Source organism: Copidosoma floridanum, unplaced genomic scaffold, assembly GCF_036245765.1.
Source record: "Copidosoma floridanum isolate Cflo_tuat_1 unplaced genomic scaffold, Cflo_Japanese_pri ptg000024l, whole genome shotgun sequence".
Classification (NCBI taxonomy): domain Eukaryota; kingdom Metazoa; phylum Arthropoda; class Insecta; order Hymenoptera; family Encyrtidae; genus Copidosoma; species Copidosoma floridanum.
The window spans coordinates 6,332,120-6,354,726 of NW_028321901.1; the positions used below are offsets into that span (position 1 = coordinate 6,332,120).

At 31.6% G+C, this 22,607-nt stretch overlaps 1 protein-coding gene across 5 annotated transcripts in view; it reads left to right on the top strand.

Moving 5' to 3' along the window:
- The window catches only part of Usp7 (Ubiquitin-specific protease 7), a 780,393-nt gene that overhangs the window by 176,708 nt on the left and 581,078 nt on the right, over positions 1–22,607 (top strand). For all 5 annotated transcript variants that reach the window (XM_089595056.1, XM_089595060.1, XM_089595061.1 and 2 more), the window contains one exon: positions 808–926. In XM_089595056.1, coding sequence (XP_089451182.1) covers positions 808–926 — 119 coding nt within the window. The remainder of the gene's footprint in view (positions 1–807; positions 927–22,607) is intronic.

A 22,607-nucleotide genomic window follows, 5' to 3' on the forward strand; every position in this document is an offset into this window, starting at 1 on the left:
ATAACACGTAAATTATTCATTTTCTCATTTATGTAATGAAGCTAACCTTTAAAAGAATTGTAAAGAAATGAACTCTTAACCGAAGCTTACTTATTTTTATATTAATCGTTAAAACATAAGTACCTGACGTGTACTAACCGATTATTGAATTTGATTTTTATATAAAAACCATAATAATTGATAGAAAACTGTAGCAAAAGTATAATGAAAAAGTATAAGTTAAGTGTTTAAATTAAAAAAAATTTTTTTTTACAAAACTAATGCCACATTTAGTTTTATCTAGCCAAGCTGCCCAAGGGATTTCAAATTTATGATTAATATGCAGTATGACAAACTAATTTCCGTCAAAATATCTCAGTTGGCATTTTTTTCGAGCAACCCCCCTTTTTTCGGCCTAAACGTAAAAAAATACTAATCCTTTCAATAAATATTAGTATGTGATTCTAATTTTCTTCAAGCAACGAATGCGGGATAATTAACTCCTTTAAGTTTCCTATTATAAAAAAAAATTCTTCTAATTTTGGGTGTTACTTTTAGCATTACAATCCGTCCATATCTAATCATGTAATATATTTGTATCTACTTCATTAAATGTTTTCAAGTAAAACAATGAAAAAAAAATTTATATGCAGACAAATAATAATAAATAATCTAAATTAATTTTTAACGCATGAAAGTTAATGTTGAGATTTTCATGTTTCGCTCAAAGTGCACAGTATAATAATATCGTTTGAATGTTTATTTTATTTAAATTATAAAAATATCAAATGATATGCTGATTTCAGTTTTGAAAAATATTTATTTCAGAGATACAACATCTATTCTACAGCAAAGAAAATGATTGGGGTTTTAGTCATTTTATGTCATTGCAAGATGTTCTTGACATTGAAAAAGGTTACATTAAAGATGATACGATAACTTTAGAGGTATGTTTCTTATTTTGTGAATACATTATAAATGTTAATTATTATTTTACATGTGTTATTTTTCTATAATACCTGTCTATCCGCTTGTTGATAGCAAAAAACATTATTCAATTATATATTTATAATTCATAGATTTTATGAGTCTTCTATTTATGAACCATTGAAAATCAAGTTTTGTAAGTGCTATAAAGAATCCATGCTTTTCTGTTTCAAATAGCAATACCATAACAAGCTCTATAAAAAAACCTTATTGCAGGTAATGTTTAAGAAATTTTTTATTACTTTTTGGTCTCTGGAGTAACAGTTAAACATATCTTAATAAAATTTATGAATGTGACAAAAACTAGCACCTTAGTAATTCTGTTCTGGTGAAAGGTAAGTCAGCCGCAATGTGGAACGAGAATTCTTGAGAATTATATTATTTGGTTTCGTTATCACGATGAGACAAAAAATAAATCATTCTACTTTCTAAACTTGACGATTAAATGTTAATTCTGAAGATTAAATTGTTGAATTTTAAACTTTGTAATGACAAAAAATATTAATTGTTGTTTTCAGGAGATAAGGTTCTCCTTTTTACAATTTTTAAAGACAAAAATCACGTTAGTTCTTTAAAAAGATAAAATTAGACGTTTTATAACTGTAAAAAGATGAGTACAGTTCGAATCCTTGGGAGACAAATTCAGTACTTTCTAAATTTATCAGAGTTATACAAATAATGCATTTAATAAATAAAACAATCGTTTGTTAGACGTATAACAAAGGACCCCGCTGCAACTCAATCGACTTTTGGTTTCTGGTCAAATGGGCTGTAAATAATACATGTTGTAGATTATGATCGTCTGATAAAAAGTTACCATAGGCACAAGTCCCAACAATAGACAGTTTTAATGAAAATAATTATTTGAGTCGCCGATTCTGCAAAGGTAAGTTTGACAGGTGACGCAGTACAGTCAATAAAAGTAGCTCGTTCAATGTACAAAGAAATGATCGGAAAGGGTTATGACGAGTGCATCTATACCATTCTTGTATATCATTAGGCGCAATATTAAAATATTTTAGCTGAATCAATAGTAGCATAGCTCATTATCATTATTGTCTTAAATAGGAAATCAATAGCCTCTATTATGCGAAAGCCCTTATCATAATTAACCGATAAATAAGTAGTTTTGTTATTTTTTAACCATTAATAGCCGAGACATACTCAATCACGATCGTTAATATAAGTTGTCACAATTATTCTTCTACAAACAGATATGCTGACCCTATTTTTTACACATAAATTGTTTAACGATTGTTAATAATATTATTATAATCAAAATCTATTTTGAAATTTATTATAACTAAATTGATCATTTACTGATAATGAATATTTTTCTCATATCATTTCCTAATTATTTTATTTGCGCTATTGCTTACAGGTGCAGTGAGCTTGGATCTTGACCCTACCACCACCTCCTCCTCCAGTTTCCAAAAACCTACTACTTGAACATCCTGCGTTATCCTGAACCTCTTTTCGTGGCAATGAGATTTTCAGCAGTGCCCAAGTAACATCTCCGATAAGCTTGACTCTTCGTCTGAAGTCAAAGTTTTCGTGCGGGGATCTTTGATATTTTTTTTTTTTTTTTTTTGCAAGAAACATTGTCTAATAAATTCAGTTCTTGTTGATTTCTAGTCGTACTTAGCTGATATCTCCGATATGATCAACTCGTGGTCAAAAGTCAAAGATTCCCGAGCAGGGATATTTGATAACGTGCTTCTTGATAACGTGCGAGAAACACGATTAAATGTTCCTAGTTTATGCAGAATTTAAGCTGCGATCCAGCTGATATCTGCTAAAGTAGTATGTACAGAATTTTAGCCACGATTTTGCAATTATCTGCTAAAGTCTCGTCTCAAAGTTTAACGTTGAAGATTCTCACGCGAGAATCTTAAATGACGTTCTTTTAGCTGAAACACTGTCAGATTCAACGATTTTCTGCAGATTTTTATCAGTACCTTGCTGATATCTCCAATTTGATCGGCTCGTGGTCTAAAGTCAAAGTTTCTCGCGCGGGAATCTTCGATAACTTGTTTCTTTGGGAGAAACACGGCCAAAAAACTTGATTGTGGGCCAACTTTTAACAGTGCTCGGATATTATCTACTACAGGTTCAACTTTTAGCCAAACGTCAAAGTTTACTGAATCGAGATCATTCACTGAACTTTTTCTTTGGGAAAGAACCGTCAAATAAGATTTTCAGCAGTGCCCAGCTGATATCTCCGATAAGCTTGACTCTATATAAGGATCACTTTACCGTGTTTCTCGCAAAGAAGCACGTTATCAAATATCCCTGCTCGGGAATCTTTGACTTTTGACCTCGAGTTGATCATATCGGAGATATCAGCTAAGTACGGCTAGAAATCAACAAGAACTAAATTTATTAGACAATGTTTCTTGCAAAAAAAAAAAAAAAAAAAAATATCAAAGATCCCCGCACGAAAACTTTAACTTCAGACGAAGAGTCGAGCTTATCGGAGATGTCAGTTGGGCACTGCTGAAAATCTCATTGCCACGAAAAGAGGTTCAGAATAACGCAGGATGTTCAAGTAGTAGGTTTTTGGAAACTGGAGGAGGAGGTGGTGGTGGGGTCAAGATCCAAGCTCACTGCACCTGTAAGCAATAGCGCAAATAAAATAATTAGGAAATGATATGAGAAAAATATTCATTATCAGTAAATGATCAATTTAGTTATAATAAATTTCAAAATAGATTTTGATTATAATAATATTATTAACAATCGTTAAAGAATTTATGTGTAAAAAAATATTAACGATCGTGATTGAGTATGTCTCGGCTATTAATGGTTAAAATATAACAAAACTACTTATTTATCGGTTAATTATGATAAGGGCTTTCGCATGATAGAGGCTATTGATTTCCTATTTAAGACAATAATGATAATGAGCTATGCTACTATTGATTCAGCTAAAATATTTTTATATAGCGCCTAATGATATACAAGAATGGTATAGATGCACTCGTCATAACCCTTTCCGATCATTTCTTTGTACATTGAACGAGCTACTTTTATTGACTGTACTGCGTCACCTGTCAAACTTACCTTCGCAGAATCGGCGACTCAAATAATTATTTTCTTTAAAACTGTCTATTGTTGGGACTTGTGCCTATGGTAACTTTTTATCAGACGATCACAATCTACAACATGTATTATTTACAGCCCATTTGACCAGAAACCAAAAGTCGATTGAGTTGTTGTGGGGTTCTTTAATCATGTAGGATCATAAGTGAAACATTCAATACATTTGATGAAAACTATGTGTTTTGTATAATAAACAATAAAATTTAATCTTTATAAAAGAGAAAATAATTTTTAGTTAAAATTAATTTTACCTAATCTTTTTGCTGTAGGCCGTTTTTTAATATATTTCGCAGTTAAACGTAAAAAATGTTTACTTTGTTAACAATGCTTACTCTTTTCTAAGGTCCTAACGCTATTTCGCATTCACCCTGGCCTAAAGACTTATGGGGTACCAAAGAATTACAGGAACTGCACTGAAGTATAGTTTCACAGAAATACTTACCCTGAAACAGTCGTAATCCATGAAGAATTTTTTTTTGTTGAAAATCACTTTTCCAAAAAAATTATTATTCACCGAAAATTAAACCCTAAACCTCTAGAATGCTAACGTTTTATTACCAAGCATATTTACCACTGACTCAACACTGCTTCTTATACAAAATTTATTTAACCATTTTAACTCACATCCTTTAATCTTCCAAGTTATCAATCTTTGTAAAAAATTATAAGCGATTACTTTCTTCCTAAAACGTTCTTTTTTTTTTTTTTAATTCCAAGTTTTAAAAAATGTCCAATTTTTTATTTATCTGTAGTGCAGTGTAACGTGCAATCTGGATGTTTTTTTCTAAGCAGAAGACTGTGGATGGTGTTATGTCAACAGAAAATCATCTAGTGCTTGACGCTACTCTATATAACGGTACGTCACAAATAACTGGTTTAAGTGAACTTTTTATCCATGAATTAATACATAATAACGTACGAATGGACTCGTATATCATGGAACAATACTTAGCTGTCACGATCAGACATGCAATAGTATTCCACTAAAACTAAAGTTGGCACTAATGCAAGAAAATCACGAGCCATTTGAGATAAAATGGAAAAAGAATATTTATTCTCTTTTGACCATTCTAAAATAGGTTTAGTTCTGATCACCTGATTTGACATAGTATAACGATGAATCTCTTTTTTCCAATCATCAATGACTGCATGAACACAATAAACAGATGTTAAATTTAAAAATCTCCATTGATTTCTTTTTCAACTACAGGTTCTCTGTTTATATCACTCGAGTACTTGAAAAATAATTATTTTTATAACTCGTTTCACAAACGTTTTAAAATTTTTTACCTCATAACGTTCCATCAAAACTCTTGTACTTATGTCTTGGGTCTTACATAAAAAAAATTATGTAAACCCCGTCATATTTACGGTAGTTCTATGCCAGTTTTTCAAACCCAGCTTGAAATGCAGTCAAAAGTTTATGATTCAAAGATAAATTTCTATCTCTATTTATAATTTTTTTAGCTAATTAAAAAATCAATGATTCTATTTTCTCTAAAAGTAGGTTAAAAATAATAACAGCAGTAGGCATTGGAGGCTTTTTTTGAATATAGTTAAACTAACCAATTAGTACCCAATCAGAATTACTTAACTCATGTTTCTGCATATGCCTAGGGCCACCGACGTATGTTGAAGGTAAAATAAACATTTTTTTAACTTTATTGTTTTCAAAATTTTTAGAGTTATTTAAGGTACTACGCATTATGTGATCTTTTAATCCTTAATAACATTCAATCCAATTTTTCGGTTATTTCAAAAAAAATTATTCTATTGTTTTTTATAATGATGTATGCATGCAAAAAAAATTGTTGCGTTAATCTTCCATCATAGAGTATAGGACTAAGAATTTTACTATTTAGTCGATAAGAAGTTCAATATAAGTAATATTGAAGAAACGTAAGATTTTCTGATATTGTGTTAAAAATTTTTGTCTTTCGTATGTACTCCATCCTACATCCCCTACTGGAATCAATAAAGGAAATACCATTGGATCGACGTGCTGTATTCGGCATACAGCATCGATAATGTAACCTATAAAGATGTTTATAAAGCAGATGATAATATTCACATAAATTTTCTCGTAGAAGTGTTAAACAATATTAGTAAAGGCTTGCCACCTCATGAACATAAATTTCAAATAGGTACAATAGTAGCGTTTATTCGAAATTTTTGTATATCAGACGGCTTATGTAACGGTACACGATTACGAATTCCTCAATTGGTGAAGTATAACGTAGAAGGCGGAATAGTTATGAAAGAGAAAATTGGTAATTAAGTTTTTATTTCCCAAATTAAAATAAATACCAAAAAAACTTCATCATAATCTTTCATTTTATACAGAAAACAATTCCCATTAGTTGTAGCATTCGCTATGACTATAAACAAGTCTCAAGGTCAAAGTTTCGATTATATGGGATTATTTTTGGAAAAACCTTAATTTTCTCATGGTCAATTGTACGAGGCTTTATCGAAGTGTATAAATAAAAATGAAATTTTTATTTAAATCGATAGAGAAAACATTTTTGATATTGAAAGTAAAGTTTGAAAAAAAATTTTTAATTATATTTTATAATGTACCAATTCCAACATTAATTTAAAACAGAATAGAAATAGACCTAAGTCTTCGTGAATTAGTAGGGCTTTATAAGTTGACTCATAAAATAAGTCATCTTAATGCGAAACATCTACGGTTTGTTTTAATGCTTAAATGAATGTAATTCAAATTTATGTATGGATTGGTTTTATTAACACATACACGAAATAATATAATACAGACACATGAAAATTAACATTTTACACATAGTTTACCACAAATGCTAACAAAACAATAACTTAGCGTACCAAGAACTTCATACTTACAAGTAAATTGAAATACAATTGATATGAATTGGTTTCTAATGGTACTCTTAATTGTATGAATAGAATGGTTAATAATTATTCGTATGTATGAAGTCCATCTATTTGCCATCTGATCGGTGTGGAAAATAGATTAAATAAAAGTGTATTATAAAAAAAACATGTTTTTATTAGTTAACATTCTTTATAAATAAACATTCTTACAGTACATAAATATGTATGACATATTATTTTTATGATGTATTAAATTACATTTTCATTGAAAGACTTTGAGTAATTCATGAATACATAAATAATTTTGAACTACCAATATAATTGGATTTATATGGTGGAACGTTGCTTGGAACGCCCTACACAGTTAACTATATCAAGATAGTATCAAATTATGTAGGATGTATCAAATCATATATTCATTGAAAGACTTTGAGTAAAACACGAATGAATAAATAATCTTTTAACTACTTATATAAATAATTTTATATGGTGAAACGTTGCTTGGAATGCCCTACACAGTTAACTGTATGATATAACAGTTGACTTTACAATTTAATATATAATTATAATAAGGCTTAGCGCAATAACCCCTTATAAATCAATCATAACTTTTAATTTCTTTTTGACAATGAGATAATTCATATTGATAAGACAGTTTTGTTTTAAAGTAATTTATTAATGAAGCAGATGTAAAAAAATTGATTAATCCATATACGACACATACAAGTATGTGTACACATCCGAGAAAGGTCCGAGAAAGACTGTATCATCTCTTCTAGGTTTCCTACAAGGAGTGTGGAGGGTTGTGGGGAGGGGGCGGTGGGAGGTCACGAAAAGATTCGTGGGGGTCTTTGGAGGAGGGGCTGTGGGGGGGTTTCGGAAAAAACTGCGATAAGTCAAAATAAGGGAGAACATGACAGGTTTTTATCTTATTTTATCGGGGGGTGGTGAAGGTGAATGTGGGTCTGTGGGGGGGGCTTTGGGGTGGTCGTCTGGAATGCCCTACTGAGATAACTTTATAAAATAGGAAGATGCGTGTGTGTGTGTGTGTGTGTGTGTGTGTGTAGGCCCAAAATAACAATTTTTTACTGGCATCTTAATAGAAAAAAAAAAATTTTCCTAGCACAAATAGGATGGTGTTGAGTTATGTAGAAACAACTTAACATTGAGTGTTCTAGATATTTATTTATAAAAGCAAGGTAAACAATTTTATAAAAATTTGCCATACTATAACAAATGCGTAAAATATATTTTTCTTTCTCTTTTCCAAGATCACAGAACATTAAAAACTATTTTAAAAATGCAAAATCACTAACGGGAAAGTAGATAGAAAAATAACAATTTTCATGTGTGCGCACTTGTGTGCAATTTTAATAAGTATGGCACCTTTATGGCCACACATACACACACACACACATACACACGTGGCAACCAAGGCGCATCTAAAGAAGTTTTTATTCCAAAAATAAAACATTTTTCACTGCTCGTACTTGTTGACCATCTACGAAAACCATAGAAATGTTACAAGTGATCTTCACTGTTAATAATAATTTTTCAACGTGTTGCTGATAACAAATTTGATTGCTATTAACCTTAACCTTAATATTGACCTAAAGTATTAACGTCTACAATGCATGGAGTCTAGTGTTTTGAGAATATATCGACTGTATTTAAGATAATTTATTTTTATTCGTAATTTTTTTTAATTTTTTTTTTTTATCTTACAGTGTTATTCGTCCAGGTACACAAGGTCCACTTCTTAGATCACTTGGCATTTGGGAAATGGACAAAAGAAGGAGATTAAAGGTCTCCAATAGCATACCCTATTACATTAAAAGGAGGGGTGGAAAAAAAGTAATTTAACCGCGAGAAGTCGTCTGGGTCCTGCCGTATGTGCGCGTGGCCCGTTGAGATCCACGGATTCACCTTTTTTTATTTTATGAATTTTCATCCCCTGAACACGATAAGCAAGGGTGGATCACTTGAACTATTGCCGTTCAATTGGTATTAACATATTTTAGTAACAAATTAAAAATCCGGTTTTTTGCTTCAAAAAAATTTGGTAACATTCTTTGGCACATTTTAAACAAAAAACCAATTGGGATACATATACCTTAACCCCGTCGATTTTGAGTAAAAAATTCTTCAAGGTCAAAAAATGCATTTTTTAAGATAATGGACCACGTGATACTCGGCTGCTGTTACATTTTTTTTAACTCACCTAGACTTAAATCTTACCTCAAAGCATGTACTTTTGAATAAAAAAAGATTTATAAACGTTAGTTGCTTAACAACTGTGGTATCGCTGATCTACGAATAGTCGTTTTTGTATCTCCTAGCTCTCTACGGATTGGATCTACATGTTATGTGCGTAGATTGTATATAGATATACAGTAGGCTATGAAAATGACTATTCGTAGATCAGCGATAACGCAGCTGTTGAGCAATTGACGTTTATAAATTCTTTTTTATTCAAAAGTACATGCTTTGAGGTAAATTTTTAGTCTAGGTGAGTTAAAAAAATATAACAGCAGCTGAGTAACACGTGGTCGAATATCTTAAAAAATGCATTTTTTTGACCTTGAGAAATTTTTAACTTAAAATCTACGGGGCTGAGGAATAGCATCCAAACTGGTTTTTTGTTCGAAATGTGCCAAAGAATGTTACCAAATTTTTTTTTAAGCAGAAAACCGGATTTTTTAATTCGTTACTAAAATTTATTAATAACGATTTAACGGCATTGATTCAAGTGATCCACCCTTGCTTATCGTGTTAAGGAGATCAAAATGCATGGAACAAAAAAAAGTGGATCCGTGGACCTCAATGGGCCACGCACACATACGACTGAACCTAGACTAAAGATAACCTATTCCCTTTCCGAGGAGCATAGTGTAGTAAAAAAGCACATGCAAAAATGTACAGAGGTACTTGCTTGAAAAAATCGCACTGGTCGGAAATCGAACTGCGGTCTCCCGCGTGCTGATCTGCAACCAAGATGACCGAGACACCGCGCGAAGGTGCCGGTAGCTGATATCACACTGTTAGCAGCACTGCTTGATCTTGAGAAAAGTTTTATTCCGAATATTTATAAAAAAAGCTGGGCTTGCAGCTAACTTAACAGTATGACCACTTTTTGTGAAGGCTGAGATTTCAAAAATGTCAATTTGAGCATTTTGAGATTCTCACATCTCATTTTCATCGTTCTAATGATTTTTTAGCCTATAATGGCTTGTAAAACTTTAAAATAAGATTAAAGCGACTAAATTAAACCAAAAATATTTAAGGCATACTGACAAAAAAACTTATTTTTTCTTATTCAAGAATTCGAGCATGCGAATCTAAAGTAAATAGTAGCTCGATCACCGAAGCATCGTTTTCTGTCGTAAACTTGCCGTGTCGCCCTCTCGCGTTACTTAATAATGATTACTTTTTCTGAAATCCATTCTTTGTGTAAGCTGTTGGATAAAAAAGAGCTTTTGATAAACTCCTAGTAAGAGAACACTGTGTTATTTCTGGACTTTTGAAGATTTAATATTTACCGCACGAAATTAAGATTTCCGACCACTCACAAAACGTGTCCGTAACGAGAATCATAATAACCTTATATTTCTCACCATCTTTATAAAAAGGAAATAAAGGTTGATTGTTTAATGATAATGAGTAATGTAACACAAGTGATATACTACGCTGATTCGGTAGCAGCCTCATTTACAGTCACTTGCATCATACACTTGTCAATTTTTAGTTCATTCTGCTCCACACTATAAAAACAGGGTTAGATGTATTAGCTTTGATGCTTTTTTTGTAACTCTTTGTACTTTTACTTTGCACTACATTCCACTACAATATTCACATTTATTGTAATTCTGATTGTTTTTACGTGTAACATAGTGATAAGCCTGTACAATTGTATTGTTTGTTATCCACGATGCATTAGGCCCTCAAAAGTTCCAAAATTACGTACTAATCTACTGTCAGATGGTTCTAATACACTTTTACACACAGAGAATAAAAAGCAGAATTGCGATGTGCAATACATCGTAAAAGCTAATAGTTTATTCGTTAATTCCTAGACTATGCATACGCGTAGCCATCTTTTGTAGTTATTATATAGAATGATGGTCTTGGCCATTCGACATACTTGTCATAATAATTAGAAGTAGAGAGAGCCACCTGTCCATAAGAGAGATATTGCTAATAAAAAGACAAGTGCAAGAGAAAGAGAAAGGAACGAGTGTATAATGTTGTTATAAGGGGAGTACGTTTTGTCGAGAAAAATTAAGTGTGGGTACAAAATTTATTTACAAAAGTATTACAAATGAAAAAAAAAATATCAAACGTAAAAGAAATTTTATCGGTTTCTATTGCTAAATTGTATCGTTACAACGATAAAATATGTGTCATGAACAATAAACACAATATGAAATATCAAATATAAATCTTCTTCTGTTATATAGTTGTTTTCACTATGGCATAAAATTTGCTTTCCCTCCCTACTTCACCCATCGTCTCCCTTCCCCGAGATTAACTTCTTTTTTTTTTACTTTTAAACTAAATCTAACTGTCACAAACTTGACCAGCCTACCCCAACCTTCCTCGCGTTGCCTTGCCCTTTCGCATCCCTTATTTATCTTGTACATCACATACATCTTTGGAAAAATTATTGTAACACATGGTCTAAAAAAGTTATTTTAACACTTTATATGGTCTATATCACTTTCATCAGGCCTAAATAAAAATCTACCCTCAATGGTTGTATATTAATACCATGAGTTTATCCCCATTGCAAATGGGAAATGGATTTTATTTAGTACGTTTTAAAAAAAGGAAAATTACACTTGGTTAAATAATTACTTTTACCTTTGCCCCCGACGAATCATCTAATTCCTGTATCAACATATGTATTATAACATCATGTTTGTGACAGTCTGTCAGATATTTCAAAAACTTTCCCTCCATTTTTCATCCCTTTTTTTTCTCTTTATATTTATTTTCACCACAAATTATATATATATATTTTTTATGGTAGCTTTAAATTTTTTCTTGTTTTAAAAACCAAATTACTAAATAAAATTTCTTAAGTTCCTATGAAATTGAAAATAACATTGAACTGTCTTTTCATACACAGTTATTTCTTACTTATAACTTAACTTCGAAATTTAGACAACGTTTTCTAAAAATGAAACAGTACAAACAAAGAAAATAAGTTTTAAAATTATTGATGCATGTTGATATTTTAAAGCTTACTTCATAATTATTAATGATTATTTAGAGTTTTGCAGATGAAAATGTGTTAGAAATTTAGTCAAAAGTACAATGTCATGAGTATTTACAATGCAATAAAGTTCGAAAAATAATAAACAAATAAGCAAAAAAAAAAAAATAATATTTGTGTCGATAAGTACATTATTTGTCAATTATCATTAAAAGTTAGAACATATTTCAATTGATATCTCGTGTACTATACTGTAAAAATAATATTTACAGTGTTAGCGATAATAATAATATTATGTAGAAAATTATTTTAAAAGAGATGATTTTAAGATTATTATCATCCTTATCATCATGAGAATTGTTATCATTCTTCGTATCATTATTACTATTATCATCATTATCACAGTTATCATAAAGAATATCATCCTGATTATTATTATTATTCTTTTTTTTTTTCGGGCTATCACGACAGCGTACCGGCTTAGTCGCCGGGGCCAGTCACTCACCACCTATGTGTGGGGGTGTATTGCCGCACCCATTTCCAACTCTTTTTTACTGATGTTGTACTTCATCCGTGGGCACAGTGCAAGTATCTCCGATGAAACACCTTGCCGGTTACGCTGACCCTCTCTGCACCAACGGTGCATCGGGTCCACTCACCACTGTGTAGCTTTTCCCCGAAGAGGACTCCATATTTCAGGACGGCCACTCCTTGCCGGTTAAGCTAGCGCTCTCTGCCGAAGCATCAAATCCAGGCTAATTAGCAACCCCGGAGAAGCCCCATGTTTCAGGGACCACTCCTCGTCGGTAAGGCCGGCGATCTCTGTTTGACGCATCGGATCCGCTAACCCCTACTCTTGACAGCCTTAACACTGTTTCACATGCACCTAGGTCCAAAGACCTGTGGGGCAAGAAAAAAATCCTGGAATCACTCTGAAGGAAAATTTCACGGAAAAACCCGTCCCGAAACAGCCGGAGTGACATAGGAACTTCTCCCGATACAAACAGTTTTTGAAAAATCTACATTCACCGAGAATCGAACCCACGACCCCTAGAACAGCGTTGTATCAGTAACAAGAACGCTTACCACTGAGCAAACGCCACTCTTATTATACTTCTTCTTATCACTATGATCGCCATTATCATTATAATTATTTTTATTACAGTCATTACTATCATAATTATTATTATTATCTTCATTATTACATATTATTATCATGATTAAAAAGATCATCTCACTATTTCTATTGTTATTATGATTAACATAGTTGTTATCATTATCACGTTGCCTTACCGCTTTTTTCACAGATTTTACATTAATGTTATTGAATAACAGTATAAGTTGGTAGGAATTAAGAATAAGGTTATTCAACGTACTGAAAATGTGAACTTAATAATGTTTGTAAATAATTACTAAGATGTTTATCGACCGTTTTCATTCTCCTCTGGACTTTTTGTTTAGAGTTATGAGTGTATGCTTGTGTAACTTAAAACTCGTAGAATTCAAAAGCAGTTAATGCTTTAATTTTTTCAATTTCTCACTATTTAATAAAAAACAAATAATATTTAAAATATTGTGAGAATGATCCGAGTTTGAATATTACAATTAAAAAAAAAAAATGCAAAAAATTTAAATAACATACAAATGTACAAATAATAAAACAAATCTTTTCAATCAATGTGTGTTAAATTATTTCGGCAACATAAATTATAAAAATTTTTTTTTACTTGCTTATTTACAAAAATTCTTATTTTTCAGCAGCTTATTAGAATCAAAAAAATTTTTTTCTATTTGTTGTTACAAATAGATAAGGTTAATAGAAAAATGCATTTTGCAGCCGTTATTTTGAGATAGTGAGTTTAAAAAAAAACATTTAAGTAATATTATGGATTGTTTGGTTTTACAATATTTAAAGTGATGGTATTGCAAAAAAAATCATTTGTAGTTTAAAGTAATCAGCTTAAAATTGCTTTATAAATTTTTTAACTTTAGTGTTTCAAAGTCACAATTGAGTTATACATTTAAAAATATTGACTTGGAATACAAAAATGATTTAAAACGTTAAGATTTATAAATTAAAATAAAAGAAATATCTAACAGCAAAAAATTGTAAACAATTATTACAAATTACAAAAGTTTTGAAATGACTAAAAAATTGTGACATTTGTAGTTTATACTATAGGGCAACGTAAATCGAAAAATCACTAGAACACCTTGTATGATTACTTATCGGAGCCGTTAATAAATTAGCTTTACATATGAATGAAGCTGCTCTGTACATACCCATTAGACCAGTAAGCATCTGTTAGAAACTGGCTTGATTTGTCATGTTGAGTTGGAGCTCAAATTTTTACGGGAATACCTCCGAAATGTTGGTAGAAACCAGAATTGCGATATGCTCCCACCCCAAAAGTTATGCTACGCTCGGTATAAACAATATAGTGAAAAATGTGTCGTTTTGACCCTTATTTTTTGGCCATTTAGGCCAAATATCTTGCAAAATATCGCGTCTACGTGAAAAATAAGAAGAAACAAAATTGTTCGTGAGAAAATTTCCTATCGGATAAGGATTTTAAAAATTGAAAAAAAAATTTTTTTGCTGCAAAAAATCCGAAATTAAAAAAAAAAAAAACGAAAAAAAATGCAATTTGGAAAAGTTGCAAAACAAACTTTAAGACAACATTATATTCGCTTGAAAATACTGTCAGGAAAACTTTAAGTTATAATAAAAATAATGGCGTAAAAACCAGCTCGGTATTGTTTTTTATTTTTGCACAATAATTTTGCAATTTAGGTATCTCCGAAAAATATCGAAATTTTGAAAATGCTGCTAAAGGTTAAAAAACAAATTCCACAAATTGCTGATTTTTTAACGTATAGTAGATCATTAGACCTTTCAAATCCATTTTGAAAAATTAAAATCGGATAGTTAGGAGAGCGTACAGAATTTTTTTAAATTTGCTATCATTTTTTTGCTTATAAACAAATTGAATATCTTCGCGAATTTCCCAGTTTTTGGATTTAAATTTTGTAGGATGATAGTATTTGGCAAGACGCTTCTCCCAAAAAAAAAAAAAAATTGAAATCCGTTAATCCGTTCCTAAGATATAGCTAGTCAAAGCCAACTCAAGTTTAACAATAAACAATAGCAGCTATCCAACTGATTTTAGAACGAATGCCCTCGTTTTGTCCAGTACTTTACTAATTAACATTAGGCATGCTGAAATATATTATTATTTAACGATAAATGCGCAATTCAGTTGATCCTATTGCGAAAAAAATTGCTGCGAAGTGGTGGTGGGGGCGACCATCAGACCTTGCTTCAAAAGTGAACCAGCAATCTTAAAACGAACGCGCGCTTCAAAATTGACAAAATCTCGGCTTCTAATGAACGGATTTGAACGTTTTTATTTTTAATCTGGGGTAGCATTCAACAACAAGTTCAACTGCGATATTTTTATTTGCGTAATATATTAACAATATGCCTTAATTAATTAACAATTATCAATGAGCTGGAAATTTAGCGTTTTACGCCAGATAGAAATTTTTTTTTTCTCAAACAACATTAATAATCTTTATAAATTATAAAAACCAAACTGTAACATGTTTAGAAATTGTTGTAATAAATTGTTTAAACATTTTTATTGCAAAAAAACAAATTATTGCATTACAAAGACATAGAAGAATAAAATTATAAATCAATTAATTTCTTTTGTTTAAAAATAAAAAAAAAATTGTATCCCAAAGGAAAATGTTTTTTTGCAATGTAAATGTTTAAACAATTTATTACAACAATTTCTAAACATGTTACTGTTTGGTTTTTATAATTTATAAAGATTATTAATGTTGTTTGAGGAAAAAAAAAATTTCTATCCGGCGTAAAACGCTAAATTTCCAGCTCATTAATAATTGTTTATTAATTAAGGCATATTGTTAATATATTACGCAAATACAAATATCACAGTTGAACTTGTTGTTGAATGCTACCCCAGATTAAAAATATAAACGTTCAAATCCGTTCATTAGAAGCCGAGATTTTGTCAATTTTGAAGCGCGCGTTCGTTTTAAGATTGCTGGTTCACTTTTGAAGCAAGGTCTGATGGTCGCCCCCCACCACCACCTCGCAGCAATTTTTTTCGCAATAGGATCAACTGAATTGCGCATTTATCGTTAAATAATAATATATTTCAGCATGCCTAATGTTAATTAGTAAAGTACTGGACAAAACGAGGGCATTCGTTCTAAAATCAGTTGGATAGCTGCTATTGTTTATTGTTAAACTTGAGTTGACTTTGACTAGCTATATCTTAGGAATGGATTAACGGATTTCAATTTTTTTTTTTTTGGGAGAAGCGTCTTGCCAAATACTATCATCCTATAAAATTTAAATCCAAAAACTGGGAAATTCGCGAAGATATTCAATTTGTTTATAAGCAAAAAAATGATAGCAAATTTAAAAAAATTCTGTACGCTCTCCTAACTATCCGATTTTAATTTTTCAAAATGGATTTGAAAGGTCTAATGATCTACTATACGTTAAAAAATCAGCAATTTGTGGAATTTGTTTTTTAACCTTTAGCAACATTTTCAAAATTTCGATATTTTTCGGAGATACCTAAATTGCAAAATTATTGTGCAAAAATAAAAAACAATACCGAGCTGGTTTTTACGCCATTATTTTTATTATAACTTAAAGTTTTCCTGACAGTATTTTCAAGCGAATATAATGTTGTCTTAAAGTTTGTTTTCCAACTTTTCCAAATTGCACTTTTTTTCGTTTTTTTTTTTTTAATTTCGGATTTTTTGCAGCAAAAAAATTTTTTTTTCAATTTTTACAATCCTTATCCGATAGGAAATTTTCTCACGAACAATCTTGTTTCTTCTTATTTTTCACGTAGACGCGATATTTTCCAAGATATTTGGCCTAAATGGCCAAAAAATAGGGGTCAAAACGACACATTTTTCACTATATTATTTATACTGAGCGTAGCACAACTTTTGGGGTGGGAGCATATCGCAATTCTGGTTTCTATCAACATTTCGGAGGTATTCCCATAAAAATTTGAGCTCCGACTTAAAATGGCTAAGCTAATAGAGATGCTTACTGGTCTACATGTATAGTGGCCAAAGTGCACTGGTGACAGATTTCTTGCAAAATTTTTTAAATGGTAGGTCCCTTATCTCAGATTTAAAAGTCTTCATGCTTCTAAGAACAGTTATTTTAAGGCTAAAGGGTACAGAAAAAAGTTGTTTAGGTGAAGTAGCAATAAATACATTAAACTATTTAAAATTACACTTTGCTTTTTTAATTTTAAGTTTAATACATTATTGACATAAATTAATTTAAAATAAATTAGGAGGAAAATGTTCAACGACAAAATCTTTTAAGTCATTAATCTAGTCTAATTAATTTAAATATATTCTAAGCATTAGTTATTACATTAAATATAGAGCAAAAATGTGGAATACTGTATGACAAAGATCTTTGTAAGGCTACAAGATAAAAGTTGAATGAAAATACAAAACCACTGTAATACATTAGACAGAATTTTATAATATTACTCCATACAAATAACTTTGTAAAATCAAATATCACAACGTCAAATTAATTCATTTGTTTGTAAACGACTTCTCGAGTTCTGGCTTCTACTGAGTTGTTCACGTAGTTGGGTGTAATTACAATAAATATTTTACTGTTCGATGTATAAAATATTATGAAAAATGATAGATAAATGACGTTGCATTCATCGTCAAAGGCCGCATTCGTCAAGTCTTGCGATACTTTGAAAATAACTTAGTAAACACCTATTACATCTCTAATGTCTTGCTGGCACCTGCCCACCCGCTCATACACTAATCCTCAGTTTAGTATGTAATATCTACAACATACACCTACCTATATAATATAGTAGTTTGTGTGAGGCATTTCACACAAACCCCCTCACAGCCCCCCATGGCACCCACTGACCCTACAGCCCCCACAAAATAAAGTTAATTCCATCTTTTTTTTCCTTATTTAGGCTTAACTTACTTTTTGTCCAGACTCCCACCATTCCTACAACCTTCCACAGCTCCTGTGCTCCCCCCACTATAGTGGATCAAGGGACTATGAGGTAGATGCGGGAGCTTCTTTTGACTAGTTCTGCCACATTCCGAACCAACACGCACACATTCCTAACCAACCAATTACTGGCTCGGAATCTCATGTCTGTGAGTGTTACAAATTTGAGTTACATACATCAGTTTGTGTGAGTAATGCACATAGATATACAGTTACTGTGTAAAGTCCTGAACTTGGAGGCCCATCTGCCACACAGTCTCCACCCCACTTTGGTGAAATCTTACTAACACTACTAACTTTCAAAGACCCTGATACCTACTCAGACGCATACATGAATACGTATTATTTTATTAACAAACCATGATAAGACATAACCTTCAAAAGTAAACTAATACACACATGCACAAATATTCGTAAACATTATTTGCTGTTAACATATACATACGTATTAATAACAACGTGAGAGTATGTAATCATCATTACTGTTATTTTGACTTAAATTAGTTATTACTAAGATATTCCACCGGCCCTCACTACCTTATACATAGTTATATATTTTCTTTCAAATAAATATTTTTTCTCACCGCCCTGGACGCAAATATATAGCATTTTACCTATGGATAACTAATAATTTATTTATTTATATAACAAATTGTAAGGTCATTAGTTAATTTATATTTATTTTGTTTTAATTTATCTGTAAGCTTAAAATTTTTGGTGTGCTAAAGTTTCCAGCAAACATAACTGTCTGAAGACAGCAGGATGGTCTTTTCTAGCCTACTGTTGCAGCACCAGACTAGTTAGGAGAAAAATCACAACGCCCTAAAGTGTTGGATTTAGTTGTGGTGCTTTTTTCCAATGTCTCTTGGTGTTGTACTGGAGGCGGTGGTTTCAGAAGCACCTTCTTTTTCTGTAGAGCTCAGTCGTTTTTGATGATCCAAGATTAAAATGGTTAGTGTTGCTTGCCTATGGAAGACTGTCCCGCTGACTCAAATTTGTTTCTCCTTTATAGTTTCATTAATTAATTCACCAAGCATAGATTTTGTAAAGTATCGGCGATTCCTGTTTGAATACTTAAAGTCGAAAGTGTGTAGCAGGGTCATTAGTGGCTGGGATTTCCAGCCTCGTGATGAACAACTGCACTCATAACATCTGCCAGGGAATGACTGTCTAGTTTAAAAGTGGTGAGTTTTATACAGTCCATCGATGGACTAATCGTTGTCGAAATTTCCTTTAAAATAACCATTGAAAATATTTGAAAAAAAATATTTCAGGGCCCTAAAAAAGACCGATGAGATTTATGGTGCTTTTTAAACATTTTGCTTCTTAGATTCCGCTTCTTAAAAAGGATTATGTAAGCAGGTTAGCTAGTAATTGTCCTTAGATCTTTATCTGATTTGCGGAGAAAACGACTAAAGTAATGAATTGTAGCATAACTGCTCTGGTACTAGTTTCATTAATAAATACGTTCCAGAAGTGCTAACGATACATTAAAACTCAAGAATAGATCCAGAGATTATCATCTTCATCGAGTCAACAAGATTTAAAATTACTTGTTATTATACAAATAATGTTGGTTTTTTATTTGCTACAGTGTCTTGCCACTCTATTAAATTTATTTTTTCAGTAGTAGTCTTGAAAGAAAACATTAGATCGTTAGTGGCTTGAACTGCCAACATCAGGCTTTTTGGGATTAAAATCTGAAAAACAGAATATTGAAAAACGCTAACAACAAACCTATTATAACATCACAAATTGTTTGGTAACTTTTGACTGTAATGCTCGTTTTATTTGACAAGTCTTTTATAATGTGGACTTATTGAAATATCGTAATGTACATTACTTCAAACTTTTTGATCTTGCCGTGTCTTAATTATGAGTAACTTGTCCACGAAAACAACAAGTATTGCAGTTAATAGTAACCAAACAACTTTTCAGTCTACGTTTGTTTCTATTGTAGATTTTTATTACTTTTTTATAAACTTTGCTATTCAGATTTACCTTTTGTAAGAAATTTTTTAACTAGTTTCAGCCACAAGTGGTGTTATATCCCTATCTGAGTTGCAGAGACTACGAGCAAACCATTAAATTGTAACGAAGACATGTAAATAACAAGGTACTATAGCAAAAGCAAATAATATAGGAAAAAAGTAACATTATTAAAATGATACGAATATTAATATAATATTAATAAAATAGAAAATTTTTTTTTAACTGGATTGATTTCAGGAAGGTATTGGTGGCTCGCTTTAATTTATCCATACCATTTTTAAATTTCCGTACTAATGATACTAGTAACAGAACAGCTTCCAGAATACTTGAGTTATCTCTGCAAATTAGATAAGGATGTCAGACCAATAGTGGCTAGAACTGACAACAAGATTCGTTTTGGAAGACAAATCTGAAAAGTTGATTTGTTTAAAATACTTACCACAAACTCACTATAAAAAGGTACTTAGTCTCACAAATTGTTTAGTAGCTATTTACTGGAGTACTTGCTGTGTCAGTCTACAGGTCATTCATAATGTTGACTTGAAAAATCATAACTAATGTATACCATTCAAAACTAATTATGTAAAAAGGCTCTTTTTCAGACGACAGCATTTGAAGCAGAGAATGTTATAATTTAACCGTTTCATCATCTAGCCTTACAGCAGTTATAGCAGACGCACTTACGCACACACATGGGTCAGGTATAGCTGCTAACAATATTCTGTAACTTACCTACTCAGCTCAATAAAAATATGGCAGCGCCGTGCGTTCAAGCATCCGCACCATTACCTTCAAACTCCAGGGGTAATTTAGAACGTTTTTTCAATTACTTCCTATTTTAAAAACTTTGCCCTAGAAAATTAATTCCCACGAGGTTGACTTGAAAAAAAAATCGCTCTATACTTTATTTTTTAAAAATATTCGATGATATTACGCTAGCAGATCACCCGTAGTTTTGACATCAGTACTCTCTGCAAAATTTATTTTTTCACTACAAGTTCAGTAAAATTCAGCTATAAAATACTAATCTGTTTAGATTTAAGGGCTTAGTATGTGATCTGATGGCATACTATGAATGCATTTGTCCACCACGCCCGAAAACATGTTTATAGACAATACTAACCGAGAGATAATGAACCTTATTAATTCCAACGCTTGTATGGCAAAGAAAATTTACAATATGAATCCTATTTATAACTATTTTACAACAGATTCTTATTCGCTTTGTTTACTTCATTTAATTTAACATAATTGCATTGTAGGATGATGACTTAGTTAATTTATAAAAGGTTATCCACGACATTGAATTATTTAATAGGAATGCCGTCGTCTAATCTCATAAAAAAAACTACTGCAATGTAAAAGCGAATTCTTAGCAGTAATAGTAATTTTATATCATACATTCCGTGCAGTATTTTCTCTCAACGGCTTGGATTGAACTTCTACTTTTGAATTCTCATTTTATATACAGTTATTATATCTATTCCTACACTATTACACAAAGCAATCAGGAGCAAAAATAATTCAAATACAAGTCCATGGAGATGGGTTAAAACCAATTTAATCAGAGACACCTACCGTATCTTATTTTTACTCATTACAGCATGAGATTTACTGCTGCCTATCACCTAGGTTATTCTGATACCAGTGGAGGTATACCAATGTTAGAAGTGTTTTTTTCGGTGCTGGTACCGGAAAAACCCATGCTAGGCAGCCGTAAATCTCATGCTGCAGTGAGTGTAAATAAAAGACAGTAGATGTCACTGGTTAAAATTTTTCTAACCCCTCTCCGTGTACAATTCTTATACAATTACTGCAGAGAAAGTAGATACCTAAAAAGAGCCTTCTGAAAGGCATTCAAAGTTCTTTACATTTGCATTTAAAAAGCAGCATGTCAGACAAAACACGCTCTGATACTGTGAACGGTCGTTCAAATGCAACGGTGCTTACTGTAGGTCTACGCAATTCCGAGACCTTACATCTCTTTAACCTTCTTAGGCCCTCTGTATCTGTAAAAAATTCCCTCAAATGTGCAAGCCTATCAGTGAAAAGCGTTTTGTACATTCTTATCGCGCTGAGACGTCGCCTATACATAGCTTACATTATCCAGTCCAATCGCCTATATTAAGGATAAAGTTCAATATCCCGCCGGAGGTGTGAAATATTTTGGATCTTCAAAACCACCAAACACTGTAGTTTAGTTTCTAGAGAGAGATAGAGAGAGAGAGAGAGAGGGGGGGAAAGAAAGAGAGAGAGAGATTAGATTAGATTAGATAAGATTCTTTATTTATTATTAGCTAGGGATTCAAGGTCCAAGTTAGCCAAAAGCGTAGTGTGTACAAAAACTAAAGGGTAGAGTTATGACACTCATCTACATAATGGATATGCAAATACAAAAATTATACAAAAAAAAAAATA